We start from the raw sequence: 19,752 nt of genomic DNA on the forward strand, positions 1-19,752 counted from the left end.
CTTATTGAGGCAATTAGGTTTGATTTTGAAAGACTTAAATATTCTGTTTTAGAAAGTAGCAATTATACCTCCAGCTAGTTAAATAATTACAATCTCCACTACTATCTACTCAAATAATCTAAATTTCAATAACAAAGAATTTTGAGGGTAATGAATTTATTTACTTATTGCTAATGAAAGCACAATACCTACTAAAGTCCCATTTCTACAATATTGCTTCAGTAGTACAACAAAATTTCTAAAACTTAATTTCAGCTTTAAAAAGGTTTTTTTAAGAAAATTTTCATCTCTTAGTTGTCTGAAACTGTTAACTAGCCACTTCCATAGCTGATCGCGTGATTATACAACTACATATAAAAGGCTTGAATTTCACTGTATATATATATATATATATATATATGGACATCAGTATTCCAGCACACATTTAAAATGGCAATTCATAAATACAAGTCTATCCAGATCCTGCTCTACTCCTATTTTATTCTGGCTCTTCTGCATGACAAAATAGCAGCTAGCATTTTTTAAAATGCCAATACAGCAGTCAGCCAGATACTAACTAAACTGAGTTTAACTAGATGAGTATACATGTGCCAAAAAAAAACCAACCCAGACTTCAGGAGAGATATGATGCTACTTGCAAAAACAGTAGTACTGTTTATCCACTTCTTTATCTGAAAAACTCCACCCAAAACAGCAATCAAACATAAGGAAACTCCTACTGCTTTAACAGCCTCTCTGCTTGATAACAGAGGACTATATTGGCCACAGGTAATACCACTAAAAATCTGCTCCAATTTCTACAACCTCATCAATTTTGACATGATAAGACATCTACAGAGGAAATGATGACAAGCACCCCTTTTGGAAAGCCATTCTGCACTCAATAATAGCTTTAAGAGCATTATGAAGTCTTCACCCATCCTGCATTTGCCAGGAAGAAATTAACAAACCAAGTTATTTCTAATATTGTCTTCACTCCAAACCCAACTTAATCAGGTTTGCAGCACCATCTTGTTCCCTTCAAGAACAAGACTTTGTGCAGGCAGAAACTAAGAATAGCCTGCCTCCAGCCAGGAAAGATGTGCCAGAAGCAAAGTATTTAAAATGATGGAAATGGAAATTAAGGTGGCAAAAAGGCCAAATTTTGCTACTTGGTAGCTTTGAACTATTTCTTTGGCAGAAGAAATCTCACAAATCTGCACCTGCAGATATGGCCTTCAACACTGCATCATATAACCTCAGAAGGAAAATAATGAAGAAATTTACACAGATGAAAGTACCAAATTCAGCTTCTTTTTTGAGATTACTGCTTTTCAGATTAATAATATTTAGGCTCAATATTGATCCCTTTATCTAAAATACAGCCATCTTTTCCTGCCTCTGAGTGATGAGAGACACAGAAGTCTGTCTATCCTCTTAAATGCTCAGAGGACTCCATGTTAGGATTAATTTCCTTTGCCTTTTAGCTGTAGAAGAGTGATTCAGTATTTTGTTTGTTTTCCACAGATACCACTACAATTGACAGAAGAAAAAGAATAGTAATCATATGAAAAATGTTAAGGCCTTTTTTTCTTTCAAAGTGACCTAACTGAAATGTAAATTGTAACTGGGAAGAAAATGTCTAGATAAAACAATGTAAAAAAGTAAAACAAAAAATTCTTTATAAGGCACAAATTCTATCTAGTTGGAAGCTCAGAAACAACCACCTTTTTATTCTCTTATTCATTTTGCATATTCACATTTACATGTATCTGGTCATAACTATATGTGACAAAACATATACAGCTGTAGTTCCTGGCTCACACAAAATCAGGTTCTGCTGCTAACATGGAAATGACCTATTTTGTAGAGGTTTTGAGCTAACAGGACATGATAATATTTACAGCATTTTTTCAAGAGGCTGACAGTTGTAGGAGAGTAACAGCACAGAGAATACAATCATCAGCAAGGGAAGAAGAGTAGCAGGCGGCTGGCTTTTTTTTGGTAGATACCAAGCAAATGAGCAATGGCAGGTGATGTAGAGAAGAAGCAACACCTGTGTGCTGGTTGGCACAGGAAGGAACTGTCTGATGGATAGCTGCAATGATACGGAATTAAGAAATGTTTCTGGAGAAAAAAAGGACAGGGAGGCAGAGGAATGCTAAAAGGCAAGGTTGTGCTGTCTGAAGAAAGGACTGTACAGCTTCAGTTGTTCCCAGTGTAGTACTGCACAATCACAAGTAAGCCAGAACCAGACATTATTCAGATAATACTTATGGAAGCCCTAAGCCTTGATCCCAAAAGGCTTCAAGCCTATAGTTCCTTGCATTGTGAACTCATGACATTTAGACACTTCCAGACTGTCAGCTGAGGATACTAGTGGTAAAGAAAATCTTGGCTTTTGAGAACATAGTTGTGAAAGACATTCCAATAGCAGTTAAAAGAAAAGAAGTTTGAGATACACGTTTGGCATGAGTTAAGTATATTCATGCCTGCTCACCTGCTTCTCCAGCATGGAGCTGGGTACTGGTGTACATGGAGGGACTGCTGGTGGAGATGGCTCCTCAATAGGACCTCTTGCAATTACCAGTTTCACTCGATTTCCACACTGTCTCAGAACTTGTGCCACCTGCTCACTGCTCATTCCAGCTAGGTCTGTATCACCAATTTTCAAGATGTGGTCTCCACTGCATAATCTCCCATGCTGAAGGAAGAACAATAGATTTTTTTTTTCATCATTAATATCCTGCCATTTCTCCCACATACCATTCAACTAGAAAGACGTGGCTTTAGTAACTTATAAGATCTACAAACCAGGAGACTTCATGGGGATAGTGGGTCAATATTCTGGCAACATGGAGAAGAAAAGTAGGTTGCCTAATGACGTATTAATTTTACTAGAATTTCCCTAGAAATATACAGGACATCCTTTTCCAAGCAGTCACCCAAGCAAAGGAAAATAAATAAATAAATAAATAAATGCATATAGTTATAGTTACTACCTACTCTTATTTAACAACTGCATGTAGATTACAGAACTTCAGGTTTCATTTCCAAACAAACTTCCAAAATACAGCGTACAGACATACATTCAGCTTTGCATTTCTGTTTAAAAAGTGGCCCTCAGGATTAACCAGAATTTCAAAATAAAATACATTTCCTCCTTACTGTGATGCAATTTTTCATATTGCTTTACACTGGTTTAGTCTCCTACTAATTTAACCCTAATCAATAAAAAAACTTCACATAAATTTAGCCCATATTAAAAGTATTATCGTGACAGATCTGCTAAAAGAACCCATCTACCTGCTCAGGGAAACAGTGCAGCAGTAAACCTTGTACACGCATCTCCAGGCCTTGTTAATCAGTTTACACACTTCTGTGTTTGAAAGACTGACCAGTCTCTGTGCCTATTCAATCCTCGACCATTATTATGGTAGCCCTAGACACTTGTCCAGTGGACATGCTTTAAATGAGCTGTGATCACCAAATTCAATTTTCATGAGTCCCCCAGGCAAGAGCAGAGCTTGTGTTCCAAAGCAGATGCATGATGCCACATGCTTGTTCCCAGCTTCAGTAAGCCCAGCTGAGAGAAGTAGATGCTCTTCATAGGTGTCAGGGAAGAGCAAGTAAGTGGTATCCCCTCACACCCGTGGCTTACAAACAGTACATGCCTAAATGCACCTGCACCAAATGTTGGAAAATATGATTTGGAGCCTAATCCATCTTTACATTCAAAATGCACAGATCCTCTGCACTAAACACACATTTACTGAGGATAAATTTCATCGCTTGCTCTCTATTTTACACTGATGAGGAAAAAAAGCTATCACTATTTACCGTGATTATAAAAGTAAAGGGTAACTTCACACCTTATGGAACAGTAAACAGATGGATAGCATAAATTTACCTGATCAGCCACCCCTCCTGGGAGTATGGTTTTAACAATGACTCCAGTTGACTTTCCTCCCACTATCCCAAATCCCAGACCTGAGCCATCATTCACCAACTCAATGGTCTCCACATGCTGCCAGTGAACCTAAAAGTAATAAATATAAGCTTGCAAATTACTAAATTCATAGAATCACAGACTTGTTTCAATTGAAAAAGACCTTTAAGAACATCAAGTCCAACTGTTAGCATACACATTAAAACTTGCAAAGTATCTTCTCTTAATTCTTGGATATGTTTTTGAATAAAGGAAGACAGGAGGAAGGTGTACGTGTGGGACCCTTCTAACAGTTACTATTAGGTATAGGATTACATAATATTTAAGCAAAAACATTACTCATTCTGTGACAGCTGGAATTTCTCTGAAACAAACGAGAGCTGTGTCATGGGTCAGGCCTTTCAAGAGCTTGCTGAATGAATTTAAGCTAGCAACCTAGGGCTGTTATCTCTATGCTCCATTGCAATCAGTGAGAAAAATACTGTTTCTAGGAAATCTCACAGGACTGGAAAAGAAAATCTTCAGACAAGCACATGCTCACATCAGCCATCATAACAAAGGACAGGAGAAAACATAAAACCAGTTCAGAGGATATGGCTGGAAGCAGCACCAGGTATTGCAAGGCAAGCATTAGCAGAACTGCCCCTGTGCAACAAAAATTTACTTCATGATGTCAACAGGCATCATGAAGTAGCTCTGATGGCAGGCCACACGTTCTGATATAAGAGTGGAACTGCTCTGAAAAAAGAACAACTGCTTGCTTTCTTGCAGGGGGTGGTACTGAAAGGCCAAGTGGAAGACCCTGAAGAACAAACCACACAGTAAACACAACTTAAATTTAAAACCACCGCTGGTGCTCCAGCAGATAGGATCTTGAAAATAAGTCATTATTTTAGAATAATTAGGATCTTTGGCATGGTTTGAAAGGCATGTTTTTCAAGCAAGGGAATATGGAGGCAATCACATACAGAAAAGCATGCCACAGGCATACTGAAAGACAGCAGGCCTCTCCTATGCGCTGACAGGAAGTTAGGTCAACCAGCTTTATACCTCCACAGATAAGAATAATTCTGAAATTTCTTCACTAAAGTTCTTATGCTAACGATTAAAATAAACAGCAAAATAGCTTTTTTTCCAGGCTGATTGCTCTGTATACTTAGTATTAACTCCCATAAAGAAGGGCCACAGATGACTGAACAGTGAAACCTGCAGAAACCAAAGATAAGCCATTTCATCCCAGGACAAGCCATTACATGAGAAAGATACCAGGAAGAGAAAATAGAGTTAATATCATCCTATTTCTGAGCTATGTTCTCTAAACATAGATGTGCAAAAGTTTTCAAAAGAAAGGAAATGTGGCACAGCTGTTTTCTGGTGGTCCTAAAGTGTGTCCCTATTCATGGCTATTTGATGACTTGCTAGTGTTGTTTTACTTAACTCCACTGCTAACAGACAACAGAGAAACAGAAAAGCATGCATGAGGCTCATGGTGCAGATCAGACTGCAGTGTCTCAAATACTTTTAGTTGCCCAAGCAGTAGGCAAATAGGAAAAAAAGATCCTGTTTACTGCTACCTCAAAATAAATCTTCATAAAGTAATATAAACGTGCTGCACTCACACTGGTGGACAGAGAGAATTTGGCAGATGGGAAGAAGAAATATATACAAGATAAAGATTCTTTCCCCCCCCCCCCCCCCCGAGCAAGCGTGAGTATTTTCTATTCTTTGCATAGGAAAAGACAGAACCCTCAAGAACTATGAAGGAAACATATATAGAAGTTGCAAAAATTAACTAAAATACTAGATGCAGTAAGCACATACATGCCCAGAACTGAATACACAGACATCTGGGGTATACTCACCGGGTTGGAATGGGCGGAAACTGTGCTAGCAGCAGAGGGAGACCTGGAAACTACAGGACTGACGAGCTGAGGGAAAGCACCCCTGGCCACAACTAGCTGGACATTATCTTTTGCTTTCTGTAAAATGCTGATAGCTTGTTGATGTGTAATTGTCTGATCAAGGGCTTGTCCGTTAATAGCAAGGATTTGATCTGCTTCCTTCAGCTTTCCATCTCTGTCACATACATGTAAACAGCAAAGGGGTTTGACAAAACAAACAAGAAAAACCAAAGAAGTGTTGCCAAAGGAATGACAATATTTTGACAATTTTCCAGTATTTTTAATAACCTGGTCTCTATTCCCCCCACTTTTTAATCTCTCCCTGCAGGTTTGCTGAAAGGAGCTAATGCGGCACCCTGGTGATCGCTTCCTTTGAAGCTAATCCCACTGCCACTCTCCTCCGGCTACTACCCCCTAGCTAGCTTTCTTCTCCCTATACGCCCATGTGAGACTAAGCATATTAGATCTCAGTCGCTCCTAAGCATAGCCTGGGAACTTATGTTTATTCTTGTCTTTGAGTCTCTTGCTTAACAGACCAAGTGCTCCACTTTGTTCAGTGTACTCATTCTGAATATTCATCAAACCTTGGAGTGGAACACATTTTCACCAAGATTTTATAGAAACAAATTTTGTTTTGCACAAAACGGGGGGGGGGGGGGGGGGGGGAGGGGGGTGTAGAGGGAGGGAGAGGAGGGGAAGAAAAAAGGAAGGGGAGGCAGAGAGAGTAACAGAAAGAAAATTATAAAAACAGACCCCTTTTACATAGGGGTACAGGGAGGGAAGCCCTGAACAAATTAAAAAAATAATCACTTTCTGACAAAGGAAGCACTACTGTAAAATTAAATACTGAGCCCTTTCCCAGACCTACTTCAAAGGGAGTGTATGAAGCCTGCACAGATGTGTTACCCTTTGCTTCCTCCACTGCTTCTATTGCTTTTGCAATGAGCCAACAAAAACTCTGGAGTGTTGTCTTCAACATCGCAAAGTGGCAATGCTTTGAAAACAAAGGGCAGCAACAAAAACAAAGATCTCTATTACTTTTGTGAGCACCTACAGCATAGAAGCCAAGGTACCAACAGCATTCAGGAAAAACACTGCTTAGTTTCAACTCATAATATTTCTCTTGTGAATTTCAACCATTTTTCAGAGTGCTGTCGAAGGCTTATTACTGCCAGAGCCTTTCTGATTTATGAGCTCTGTTAACAGCTGTTGAATGTTTCTCTTCTCACCAGTGAATCAGGCAGGGCCTGATTCAGTAAACATAGGTCTCAGCTCCACAGAATAACAGAAATGGAATCTAGGCAGGTTAAAAAAAATATTGTAATGACATTAAAAGCATGCTGCTTTTCATGACTGAATTAATTCTGTAGGCCATGTTCTGCCCTCTCTTAAAAGTAAGTGTTCAGAATGCAAATAAGCAGAAAATTTCTCCCTACAGCACAGTGAGAAACAGCACTGGGATTACTCAGCTGCCCCACAGAACATACAGAGCACACTACAAAGCAGCTCTGGTCAGGATCCTGGTCAGCAAATCCACACACACACTCTACAGTGAACCAGTGCTGCTGCTACCATTCACCACTGACTTCGTTTGCACCTTCGTGCTGTTCTTACAGCAGAAATCCATTTCTCTAAACACTACTTGTGGAATCAGGATTGACACCTAAAGTATACTTGCTGCAAGCTATTATTATTGCTGACTTTCTGGTAACATGAGCTGAGTATCTAATTTTAAGAGTCCAACAACTTTAGGTCAATCCTTGCTTGGCTTAAAAGCTGTGTTTCACGGCTGTTGAGTGGGACCCTACCTAACAAACAATCCTGCCAATTACAACCAATCTTTTCACACCAAGCTGTTTCTCAGTACATTAAAGGAAGGCAAAATTTGTATTTCAGCCTTAAAAGCCATAACACTGAACAGCAAATTCCCCATTTTCCCTCTTGGAAAGAAGACACTATACAAAAAAACACAGAGGAACTACATCTGTATTTTCCAGAACCTCTGAACAGATAATACGTTGCCCTGTTCCAAAGTTACATAAACTGGAGAGGTAAGTAATAATATTAAATCTGCTATAATGCATAACTTAAGAGCATGAGAGACACATGCCCTTGTACCACAAAAACAACAGCAATAACACAATGAATTTGCAGAGTCATGTTAAGACTTTGTATAGTAAAATATTCCAGTAGCAATCTTACCTATGTGCCACACTTCCCTCCTGGATTTCTTGCACAAATATTCCCAATTCACCCCTGTTTTCACTCTTGAGTCCCACAACACTGAAGCCCAGACCACCACTTAAAGGTTTAGTAAGCTCAATGGTCTCAACAAGACGACCCTGTTCCATAAAAGAAAAAAAAAAATGTACAATGTTAAAAATGTTGAAAAGCAGTATGAATTAACATGATAAACAACTTAGAAATTAGTTTTGGACTTGGACAAGGTTACACTAGCGAATAATTGAAACACAGTTCAGTTAAGACTCCTCGCTATCATACTGAAAGGAACAATTATGAGAGATTTGAGGAAAAAAAGATTATTACAGCCCAAAAGAGAAAATCAGGAAACAGCAACTAAATATACCAAGTTTAGGCTTAGTAGTGACGAAACTATGATATATACGTCTATAAAATTTTAGAGGGTACAGGCCAAGTCTCAAGCAGAGCTAGGAAAAAGGTCTGAATTCCAGAAAGTAAAAAAGCAGGACTGTGAAAAAAGCTCTTCAGGGTGAACAGCAGAAGACTTCCCCTATTACTTGGCTCTATTACAGGCTAATCAGAAAAATGCTAGAATATATGCCTGGCCATTCTCAAAGCCACTGAAGGAATCTGAATGCCATTTCTGCCTACCACAGGAAAGTAGTAAGATTACAGGACAACACACAGCAAGGCCAAAAAGGAATTTTCCACCTTATTTCCAAGCAAGTCACAGAACTAGCTTTCATTAGTTATGCATACAAAGAGCTTGCTCTGACAAAGCATCTCCCTCACGCGCAGAGCAGCAGTCCTACAATGAGCAAGGAAAGATGGCATGCTGACCTGTGAGAGGCACACTGCCCAGCTAAGGACAGCAACTCAGCAGAAGGCTACTTTCCAACTGTTTTCTCATTTACCAATTGTTCCTCAAATTAAAAGTTTTTTTTTGTTTCATTCTGTTTTTTAATGTAGCATGTGAGTTCTAGTTCGGTTAACAACTCAACTGCTTTTAAATAAACATACCTACACTTCAATCTTTCAGACAATCAGTGATCTGCATTTTGTGGTTACCAGACAACATGCTTACCTGAGACATATTTCTGATCAGCTGCTCAAAGTCATCACTAGAGGATTTCCCATTAATCTGAGGAGTAACAGATCTCACCGATGCTTCTAGCACATTAGCTGGGCTGCCATTCTGCTGAGCCAATAAATATGACTCATTATGTGGCAAGGGTCCTGTATTCATACCATGGTGGAGAAGTTGTGGTAATTCACCAGTGGAATGTACAGAAAGTGTAATATTTGCCTGTAAAAGATTAATGACAACATAGATTGACAGACAGAGCAGAAACCACCTTTTTATCCAAAAGAACCATACTAGGCCAACTGCTTGTTAAAAATATCCAGAATTCTAATCTGTAATTTTAAAGAGATATTTTAAAAAGAAAAATTATCATTAATAAACGATGTAAAGTTGTGAATTATCGGCACAAAAAATGAAAGAAATTTATGAAAATAATAAAAAATTACTTTCTATACTCCCAACTAAAATTCTTTCATCGTATCAGCATTGCAGCTTGCTGGACTCCAAGACAAAGGTAGAGGTAAATAAGTATGAATAAGCTTTTCTACAGTCCTGGTATTTTGAAAAACAAGTGTATGAATTATTTCACAAGAAAATTAAAAACTGTCCTGGATTCAGTAGTAGCAGTCATTTTTCTCCTTCTTAGTAGCTGGTCCAGTGCTGTGGTTTTGACTCTCAGCCTGGGAACAATGTTGATAACACCAATTTCAGTTGTTGACAAGTAATGGTTACTCTGACCAAGAACTTTGTGAGTCTCATGCTCTGCCAGGGAGCAAGGGAAACCAGGAGGAAGCAGACACAGGACACTGGACCTGAACTAGCCAAAGAGGTATTCTATACCACAGCACGTCATGTCCAGTATATAAACTGGGGGCAGTTACCTGGAAGGGCTAGATCACTGCTCAGGTCGGGCTGGGTATCATTCAGCTGGTGTTGAGGGGTTATATTCTCTTCCCTTGTTATTTCCCTTATCATTATTATTATTGGTGGTAGCAGTAGTTACTAGGCTGCTCTTATTTCAACCCGTGGGAGTTACATTCTTTCGATTCTCCTCCCCATCCCTCCTGGAGCCAGGGGAGGAAAAAGTGGGGGGAGTGAGAGAGCGGCTGCATGGTTTTGAGTTACCAGCTGGGCTTAAAACACAACAAAAAAAAAAAAAGAAGAAAAGAAACACGACCAGCTATGTAGGGAACAAATTTCACTGGTCAGGGTTTCTACCTGACTATGCAGTATGGCTGCCAATGTGACCCTCTACATGAGCTACAATTAAATACAAAATTACTGAACAAGTCAAAAATCACCAGGTTGATCAAAAGAACACAGCTGTGCCTTTACACAGTCAGTCCTGACAATACACTCATTTAAGGAGAGAAAACATGAATGTTCTCCTGCTTTGGTCAGCCGTAATAAATTACCTATTTTCAAGCATGTCTGCACTGACAAGTCTAATGTCTGGCTTGTGGTGGTGGTGGGAAAAGCTCAGGTGAACCAACAACCCTCATTTGGCTGTTGTCCCACTTTCCTGTTGACTGTCAACAGCCACTGTTTTACTCCACATCAATCTGCTTCATATCTGCCTGGCACACTAACCACAATTTAGGACCACAGCCTCAAATATTTTTCATAGCTTTACAGTACAAATTTTCTAGCATTCTGCACCACGATAAAAAAGGCAAGGATTCCCCTTCCTTGAAGTCTTATTTTTTAAATTTCAAGTAGCAACAACAATTTTCAAAACTGTAGTTGTATTTTAAAATGTCTACTGCACCACTCTCAACTGTTTGAGCATGCTACTTCCATTACCTTTATTATGAGTCTCCCAACAGTCTAGTCATTACAAGGGCAGTATTGTTTTCCATCACACAATTCCTTTTCATCTAACACAATAGAATAAACATAATTTGTTGAACACCACCTGTGCCTATGAAGACCCTCAAGTTAAAGGAAAAAAAAAAAAAAAAGCATTGAGAAGAAAAGTCCTCAAAATCACATATCTTGCTCTGCCATAAAAAAAATGGAAAGAGGAAAACCAGGATGTTTGGAATTGAGTGATCTCTATCACACAGTAATTACAGCCAGCTGCACATATTTGTGAAGAATCACTTGGGTTATGTGTAAAATAAATAATAATGCCTAAAATATGCATGCATATACTTTCTTTAATCACATACAATTATTTCAAAAAGCTTGTAAGGCACAGGCAAATAAATCTTTTTTCACAGTTTGTAACATGTAACAGCACCCAGAGACATAATCAAACTCTGCCTTTCCATGAATACAAGATTTCCCCTTACTTTATATGCATGGACTTGAAACTAATAAAGTTTATGCCATACTACACTTCTTATGTGAATGAGTCCATATAATAGGTTAATACACTTCCACCTTCCCAATGTCATACATTTTAATGTATAAAAATGTATTACTGAACTTGGTCAATTAATGTCTTTTGTTTCTTGTTCTCCTCCACCTTCAAATTTTCTTATACATCCCACTGTCATGTTCCTTCCCACAAAGAAATGTCATGGTTCAAATTACAATTTGTAAGAGTACCTAACACCACTCTAATTATTCAGTCTTCCACTGTTTCTATTTTAAAAAGCATTTTTACATTTCCACAGCAAGATAAAGCAGCGTTAGAGTATATGAGATGCAAACCCAAAATACTTCCCATGTGCACCCAAAGGTCACAGCACATGGGTCTGATATCACAAATGTTATTCAGTCATGGATATAAATTAATTTTCTAAATTGCAGTGCTCATTGTATAAAATAGGACTGAGCTCATTTGGTGAAAGGATTCACTATCAAACTCATCACCTGCTCAGGCAAAGCCAGCAAAGTTAACCTAAAGCAACAGCACAGCATGAACAAACCTACTGATTTTGCACAATGCAAATTAGTGAAAGCTCACGTAACCTCTTTGGTGAAGCCCTTAAGAGGGGTAACCTCAAACTAAGTAGGCAAGGTTCAACAGCTGAGAGTGTAACTCACTCCAGTTAGTGTAGTTAAACTTAAGAGAAAAATACATAAAATGCCTTCCATTTCTTTTAGTACCCTTCCAAGTACAGCATTACTCTGTCTTGGGACCTTTTTAATGTCGGAAAAGCTTCCTGAGATTTTATTCTTCAAAACGTCAGCAGGGGAATGGTCACTGGTATTGCTCATTGTCCTATAAAACCCAACTATGCACGATTCCCCTCTTTGTGTGGAGTGTGCAGTCATCTCCTAAGACAAAAAAAGAAAAAAAGAAGAAAAATCCTACAACAGCGCTAAGAGGAAAATTTGAGACTATGTAGAGAAACCTAGAACCCCTTCTGTTTTACAAAGAAAAAGCCATGCAGACAAAAAAGGACAGAAACAGAATTTTAAGGCACAGAAACTGTAGCTAAGGAACCACTGCTGTGCCCACCTTACTGCCTATTTCCCTTTTATCTGCCTTCATGAATTTCACTTTTAAGTTTTTTCCATGTTACCATATGGTATGCAGACTGCTAACACAGTGGCAACCCTTATCTGTGAAGCCTCTTTATAAAAAGCCAAGTCTTCCCTTTTAGATAGAGCACTGTTTTACAAAGAAATGTATAGGGAGCAAATTGCAACAATGGAAAAATCATGCAACTCACATAAAGCAGATCATAGCCACAACAATCTTAATTGTGACATTTTTATCTTAATATGAATGATACAAATGGTGTTTACATCGTGATACTGTTTTTTGTTAATATACAATAAAACACCTTCCTTATGCACAAACAGCAAAGATAAAAATGGAGCTACACATCAAAAATAAAAGGCTTACATCACACATTGCCCATATGATGAATTGTATTATATGCCTTCTATGAACCTAAAACACTTCCTGTATTACTCAATATCCCATACAGCACAACCTCAGCACGTAGAGCTCTGTGCCCATCCTGTACTTCGTTCTATGTATGTCATTCTAGTACTGCTTAACAGAGAATAGCTTTCAACTGCTTGTTCCACTGTTTATAATGTTTAAACCGCAGATTACCATGATGGGCAGATTAAATTTCACCTGAGCATGTGCCCAGTATCACCATTTTCTTCTCTATGTAAGTTTCAAAGAGTTCTTCAATTAAGATATGACAGTCTCCTTAGGGATTTATGTTTCTCTCTCATAGAAAATTCACACTAAGCTAAAACTGAAGTAGAAACACGCTAATTAATATTTTAGTTTTACAGCACATGTTCTCATAGACCAAATCCTGTTCAAACTGGCAACACAGTGCCCACCTTCTCATCTATTTCATCCCTTCTGCATACTTATGAGTTGGGACATTACTGCAAACATACAGTAACTGACCAAATTATCCCATTCCTTCTGCCTTCTAAACCAGAAGGTAAAATTTGTTCATCTTTTTCAAAAATATTTTCCATAACTGATTATTAACTCCACTATTCTGAAGACTGGATTTGCATGAAGGTTGAAATACCACTGACAAGTAATGTTGAATAGTGTATGTAGGAGGAAAAGGCAACAATAACTGTCCAATCCACATTAACACGCAGTTAAGAGAAAAAAGTTTTGGGTATGTGTGTGCATCCTTTATGTCTCCTCCTCAGGGCAGGCAAAGCAGATTCAAAATTAGCATTTCCTGTAAGCACTTAGTTTCACAACACCAACAAGCAGCGCTATATAGAAATGGGTCCAGGATGGAAACAAAAGGGCTCCTCTATAGTTAATGCAAAACACAGAGTTAAACAAGTGCTTACAGACAATATGGAAAGACACAGTTTCTCCATTTCTTAGAATCACAGAATCATAGCACAGTTTGGGTTGGAAAGGACCTTAAGATCATCTAGTTCCACACCCCTTCAATGAGCAGAGACACATCATACTAGCCTGTGTTACCCAAGGCTTTGTCCAGCCTGGCCTTGAACACTGCCAGGAATGGAGCATTTAGCACTTCTTCAGGCAACCTATTCCACTGCCTCACCACCCTCATAGTAAAGAACTTCTTCCTTACATCTGACATATATTCTTCCCTGAATCCTCTTCAGCTCTGACACCCAGCTATCCCATGCAACCCAATACATGCTGCAGTGCAGAGGCACGCATCCTCACTACTGCATTGTGAATGAGAAACTATGGCCAAATTCAAAGCAAAAAAATCTGAGGAATGCAGCCCAGCCAAGGGAAGGGTATTTTGTTCAGGAAGAGCCCTGAGTAGAATGGAGGCGAGAGGAGGAAGAAGACAAGGGAGAGACAGAAAGGAAAGAAGCAGGAGAGGACTGTAAGCACAATCTGATTATTTTCTTTAAAATATTTTCTAAATAAATGAAAATCACAGGATCACAGAACCATTGGGGTGGCAAGGGACCTCTGGAGATCCAAATATTATTGATAAATTCAACACATCACAACCTCTGGTTTTCTTTCCTGTCACTCCCTTATCTTCAAACAAGGCTGCTCTTCAGCATGAGAAAACAAGCATTTACTGAAGAATAGAGATACAAACAGGCAGTAAAACCCCTGCTTTCTTAGTGCTCAAGCCAAGTGACTAGTGAAGTCAGGACAAAAAACACCCCTTTGCTGTCGCTAGACTTCTCCCACTCCAGTTCTTAACAATGACAGATCTGAGGTGCAAACGAATCCTGCCTGCTCGTCTAAGAAAAAAAAAAAAAACAAACAAAAAAAACAACATAAAGCACCTACCAACAAGCACCAAAGCACCAGATCTGCAGACTTCAACATCATGCCTACATGAAGTCTGCAGATCTATATCTAGATGAAGCAATATACCACTCAGTCCACACCACTGCATATGCAAAACAAATGCAAACTACAGGGGCTTTTACTAAGCATACACCAACTAACAAAAGGTATCAATTTCTAATTAACACACAGAAGCTTTAAGGAAATAGGACACCAAGTCTAAAACATCTCCATGCATGCAGAAACACACTTTTTCAGGTGTTCTTTTCATGCTTAAAAGATCACTATCTGTAGGGGAAAAACAAAAGGGAAGTCTACTATTTCAGGCCATAAAAAATGGCAGTAACTCTCACTGAAATGCAAGGAATATTTGTCTGCCTAAACTGTGTATCTGCATCCTATTTTTTGCTAGGAAAACATAACAGATGTTTACAACATTTGCCAGCTCATTTTTCAGACTCACTGCACAAACAGAAGACGGAGCTCTCACTATCACCTCTTTGCCTTCCAGACACAGTGCCTCAAGACAGGAATATGTCTCACTCTCAAATTTATTCAGGCCACTACATGCCCACACATCCGTCTCAGTGACCTACATCTGCTGGGGTGCTTGCAGGGACTCAGCTTGAGTTGGAGAGTAAACTGTCAATATTCCTTCTCCGCACTCATCCTCTCTTTCAATCTATACTTCCCACCTCCCACACTAGGGAGATGACCTCCTGAAAATTTTGCAGTAGTCTTATAGCTCTTTAAAAACATATAAATTATTTACAAATACAGGAGCAGTTTAACAGACTGCCCCTTACACTTCATCTTGAGAAGAAACAGGCCCCCATTCAACTGTCAGTGCAGCTCAACATGAAGCATCAGAAAATTTATGCATCTTAGTCTTGAGTGGGTAGAAGCTTGCAACATTTAGCCATTGCACAGCTCAGCACAGCACAGCTATGACTGCAAAAGCTTGGGAAACACTTGCCTCCTTCCACGGACACACGTGCTTAGCCAAAAAGCCTGGTCACTACTGACATGCCTTGCAGTCTTCACCAACATGTAGTATAAGAGCTTCAAGAGCAAAGCACCTTCCCAGCCGTAAAAGGAAAATAAAAAGGTATCCTTGAACAAAACTAAGCCTTTGAAAATGTCAAGAAACACTTTTTCTTTCTTGTTTTTTAACATGATTGCCTATTTCATGGTTTTATTCTCTGTCCTGTTTCAATGTGCTTTATAAATGTGTAAATAAAGCAAAGAAAAGAAACGTCTCATGCTGTATTTTAGGGAAGAATCCATAGAGAAAATACAGGATATTTTCTGAAGAGCTGACCCAAATCTAAGAATGGCCAAAACCACATTTGCATGTGTGGGTATTCATATGAACATGACAGGAAAGGAATTAAAATCCAAGTAGCTCCCCTGTCAACTAGATTGGGTATGTACCATGCAACATGCATGGGCCACTAAATCTTCTGCACAAATAAACCTGTAGGTTTAGGGCAGAAGGTAAAATTATTATTTGCTTTTTAAAAACTACACATTGGAAATTACCTGTCAATAGTTTCAGCTGCTTCATTTTACTGATTTGGGTGACTGTATTTAAAAAGAGAAGCATCCTTTAACTTCACAGCTGATGTCTGGAAATAAAATTTGCTTTTTTATTAAATTCAGATAATTCACATGATTTCTGGATGTTACTGTTAAATTATCCCTTTCCGGTAGCAGAGCAAACAAATCTCAGAACAGGGTTTTTTTTCTAAGTTTTTTAAATCACTCCAATGTTATCAAGTCTCTACATACTAAACATGCAAGTTGTGACATAGTCACACAGGGTACTATAGACACCATTCCAACCTATTTCTTGTCTGTGAAAGATAGCACAAATATGATTCAGACTGTGCTCTTCTGCTGTGCATCTTAAGTAGCATAAAGATCATGAGGGCTCCTCACCAGCTGCAGTACAGAGACTGGATGCAGCTCCATGCTGTTGATAAGGTCAGTGTGCATGGGCTGCATCCTCCCACTTTGGCATTTTTACATACTAGCCAGAGAACTACCCATCTTGCAGGAGTCACAAGAACAACTGTTTGCAAAGCCAGATACACACTTTAGTCCTAGTTCAGTTACTGAACTACATTTATATTCAAGTTTTTATTCTGCTGACAAGGAAATTACGTTACAGTAATAGATAATAAAGTATAGTCAAATTGCAGCCCTTTTTCTCATCCTCACTAAAGACATGCAGAGAAATACTTTTACTTAAAACCCTGAGCAAGGAAAAAGGAGGTATGAGCTCTTGCTTCTCTTTGATCTTTTATTCCTACACACAAAAAAAAAAGCAGATCTTCATATTCTTCTGAAATCAGCACTCTGCAACTTCCCTCATCTATTGTCATTTAGCAGGGTAAGACAAAAAAGAGCAATGAAAGAACACTAGGAAAAAAAAATCATACAAAACACTTCATTTTGAAGGACAGAAACAGAAGGCCTTATGTTAACTCCCCACCCAGGATCATAATTTCACTGTCACACACATTTTTTGTAACAAGCAGATATATAAAAATGCACATACATACACTATGGACCTCAATAAAGCCCCAAAAAGTCAATGGGTACATCCCCCTTAGATCCCTGAAGCACTAACAGACATTTAATTTAGGATATTTTTGCACCTTCTTAGCAATTCTCTTGCACCTGGGAGGCTGCTTTTCCTACCTGATCTCTCAGCTGCTGAACAGAAGTCTGAAGGCTGAGAATCTGGTTAAAGAGAGGACTCTGCAGCACTGATTTTAATAAGCTCAGTTTCTCCTCATTTGCAACGTCACCTCGATCCCGAAGTTTTTCCTGTAAGCGCTCCATGGCCTGGAGGGCCCGATGTGTATCTGTGGCAATAATTATTCCTAATCAGTAGCAGTTTAGGAACAACCACATACAAGCAAGTAACAAAGTTCAGTTACAGGAACTGTGGCTAAAGACAAGTAAACAAGTAGTGCCAAAAATAGCCATAATACAAAACATATTTCTTTGTGTACAAACTTTTTAAATTATAGTAAAGATTAAAACAATTAAATCAAAACAGCAAGCTAAAACCTAAACACACTAAACAAATGATGGTACAGCTTTTGTTTTCAAATACAAAATACAAAAACTCAAACACACCGTATATTTCTAAGCACAATAGACATTTTTTACAAAACCTCTCTCAGCAGTATATACCAGTCTCCTAAATCTATCAATTTGGCCATAATAATAGTGACACAAACAAAAAAATTACCAATTGTTTCCAACATGTCTTCTGCTTCTCAACTTTTATTCCAATAATAGCAAGAGGCAGCAAATACAGTATTTCTCTGAAAAATAACAGAACAAAAAAAGGGTCACACTTATAGAAGCACTAAGCTCTGAAGGAAACAAGAAAGCTTGACTTCTGAAAAAAAACAAAACACCCCACAAAATAACAAACCACAAAAAACATATCTCCTTGGATGATTAAAATAACCTTAGAGCTGAACATATTCTGAGTTACTTTGGAGCTTTAAACCTCCCTGAAAATTGCTTTAGGAACATGCTTTGTGCTATTTTTACATTTCCATATCAAAGCTGCTGCCTTCATACTGTTGCATAACATGTCCTGCACTGCTTTAATCAGAGGCTATGAATCACAGCTGTCACTGATACTTTACACAGTTTCATTGCTTTCCTTTTCAGTGATTCACAAAAAAACATTCCCTGCAGGATCAGTTTTCAAGCCCTATGTCGACCATTTCAGGTGCATGAGCCTTAGCACATTTTCTGATGTCACCTTTTAAAAAGAGAAGTCAAGGGACTTAACTTTTCACATTACACAGATTTGCAGGACTCTCATGCTACATCCTCCACTATTAGCACCTACTGGAATTGAGGATGAGATCTGGATGACGGCTGGGTTTTTGTCAGTGTGGGTTTTCCAGCAAGAAATTCTATTCTGAGAGGAAGAAAATCTAAAATTGCTTTATTCTTTTTTGCGGCTTTTTGGGGTTGTTTTCAGGAGGGGACTTTGGGGGGGAGGTGGGAGGTGGACTGATTATTTTTTTTTTTGGGGGGGAGTGTTCAACAGTGTATCTGCAATTGCTCAGAAACTTGTAGTGACAGAGTATGTTTGATTGAGACAGGTAGCTGAGAAGTGAGTTCAAATATCATTGCAGGTGTATGAACTGAGCTGCACATTTTATCAATGGTGCTTTTGTTTTCTTGATAATAGGGAAGCAATTCAGTACAGCTTCACAACTTAAATCTGGTAAGCTTACCAACATGCAGAGCACTGTGATCTTTAAGCACTCAGGAAAGATTAGTTTTTCCTGAAATTTTGGAGAAAGATAGGGAAAAGAATGGTGTTGACAGAACACAAGCCAGGATGAACATTTTTTCATAAGACTATATTATTTGTAATTTGTGCAGAAAAAAACAAATCAAGTGGGTTTAAAAGGTTTTCAAGTTCCATCACAAACATTTCCCTAGTTTCGATATGCCTGAGGCTTCCTATCAGATTATTTTATTGCATTTGAATTTGCCTACATATTGGTATGGGATTGCTGATCACCCTTTTTAGGACAATGTACCACTTAGGGACAGATATTCAAATCCTTGGAATGTGACTTTGCCAAGGTAACCTTATTCCACAATCCAAAATATACAAATCAGTAATAAATAAAAACAAGCCTTCCTGAATTTGTTTTCTCACTTGCCAAGACAAATCCCAGCACATGATCACCAGATCTGAAAACCATGCCAAATATCTTGCGTTGTCACCTTGTCAATCTATGAAAACAAGACAAAAATAAGTCTACATGGAAAGGGCTGGATGAGACTATATAAACATTATGAAGAAAGCTGGCTTCCCCAAACCTTAATCACTCATAGGTTTTCTTTCTAGGTTAGCAAACTACTATCACTTCTTCAATTCAGAGCCCCCAGTTACAAATAG

General features: G+C 38.5%; 1 protein-coding gene across 1 annotated transcript in view; it reads right to left on the minus strand.

The window, feature by feature from the left end:
• Positions 1-18,079, minus strand: part of MPDZ (multiple PDZ domain crumbs cell polarity complex component) — an 82,695-nt gene extending 64,616 nt beyond the window's left edge. The window contains exons 1-7 of the mRNA XM_013130535.3: positions 18,064-18,079; positions 17,505-17,671; positions 9,116-9,337; positions 8,032-8,171; positions 5,791-6,004; positions 3,890-4,018; positions 2,480-2,683 (exon numbers count right to left, since the gene is read on the minus strand). Coding sequence (XP_012985989.2) covers positions 2,480-2,683; positions 3,890-4,018; positions 5,791-6,004; positions 8,032-8,171; positions 9,116-9,337; positions 17,505-17,671; positions 18,064-18,079 — 1,092 coding nt within the window. The remainder of the gene's footprint in view (positions 1-2,479; positions 2,684-3,889; positions 4,019-5,790; positions 6,005-8,031; positions 8,172-9,115; positions 9,338-17,504; positions 17,672-18,063) is intronic.
• Positions 18,080-19,752: the final 1,673 nt, after the last annotated feature.

This window comes from Melopsittacus undulatus, chromosome Z (genome assembly GCF_012275295.1).
Source record: "Melopsittacus undulatus isolate bMelUnd1 chromosome Z, bMelUnd1.mat.Z, whole genome shotgun sequence".
Lineage (NCBI taxonomy): Eukaryota > Metazoa > Chordata > Aves > Psittaciformes > Psittaculidae > Melopsittacus > Melopsittacus undulatus.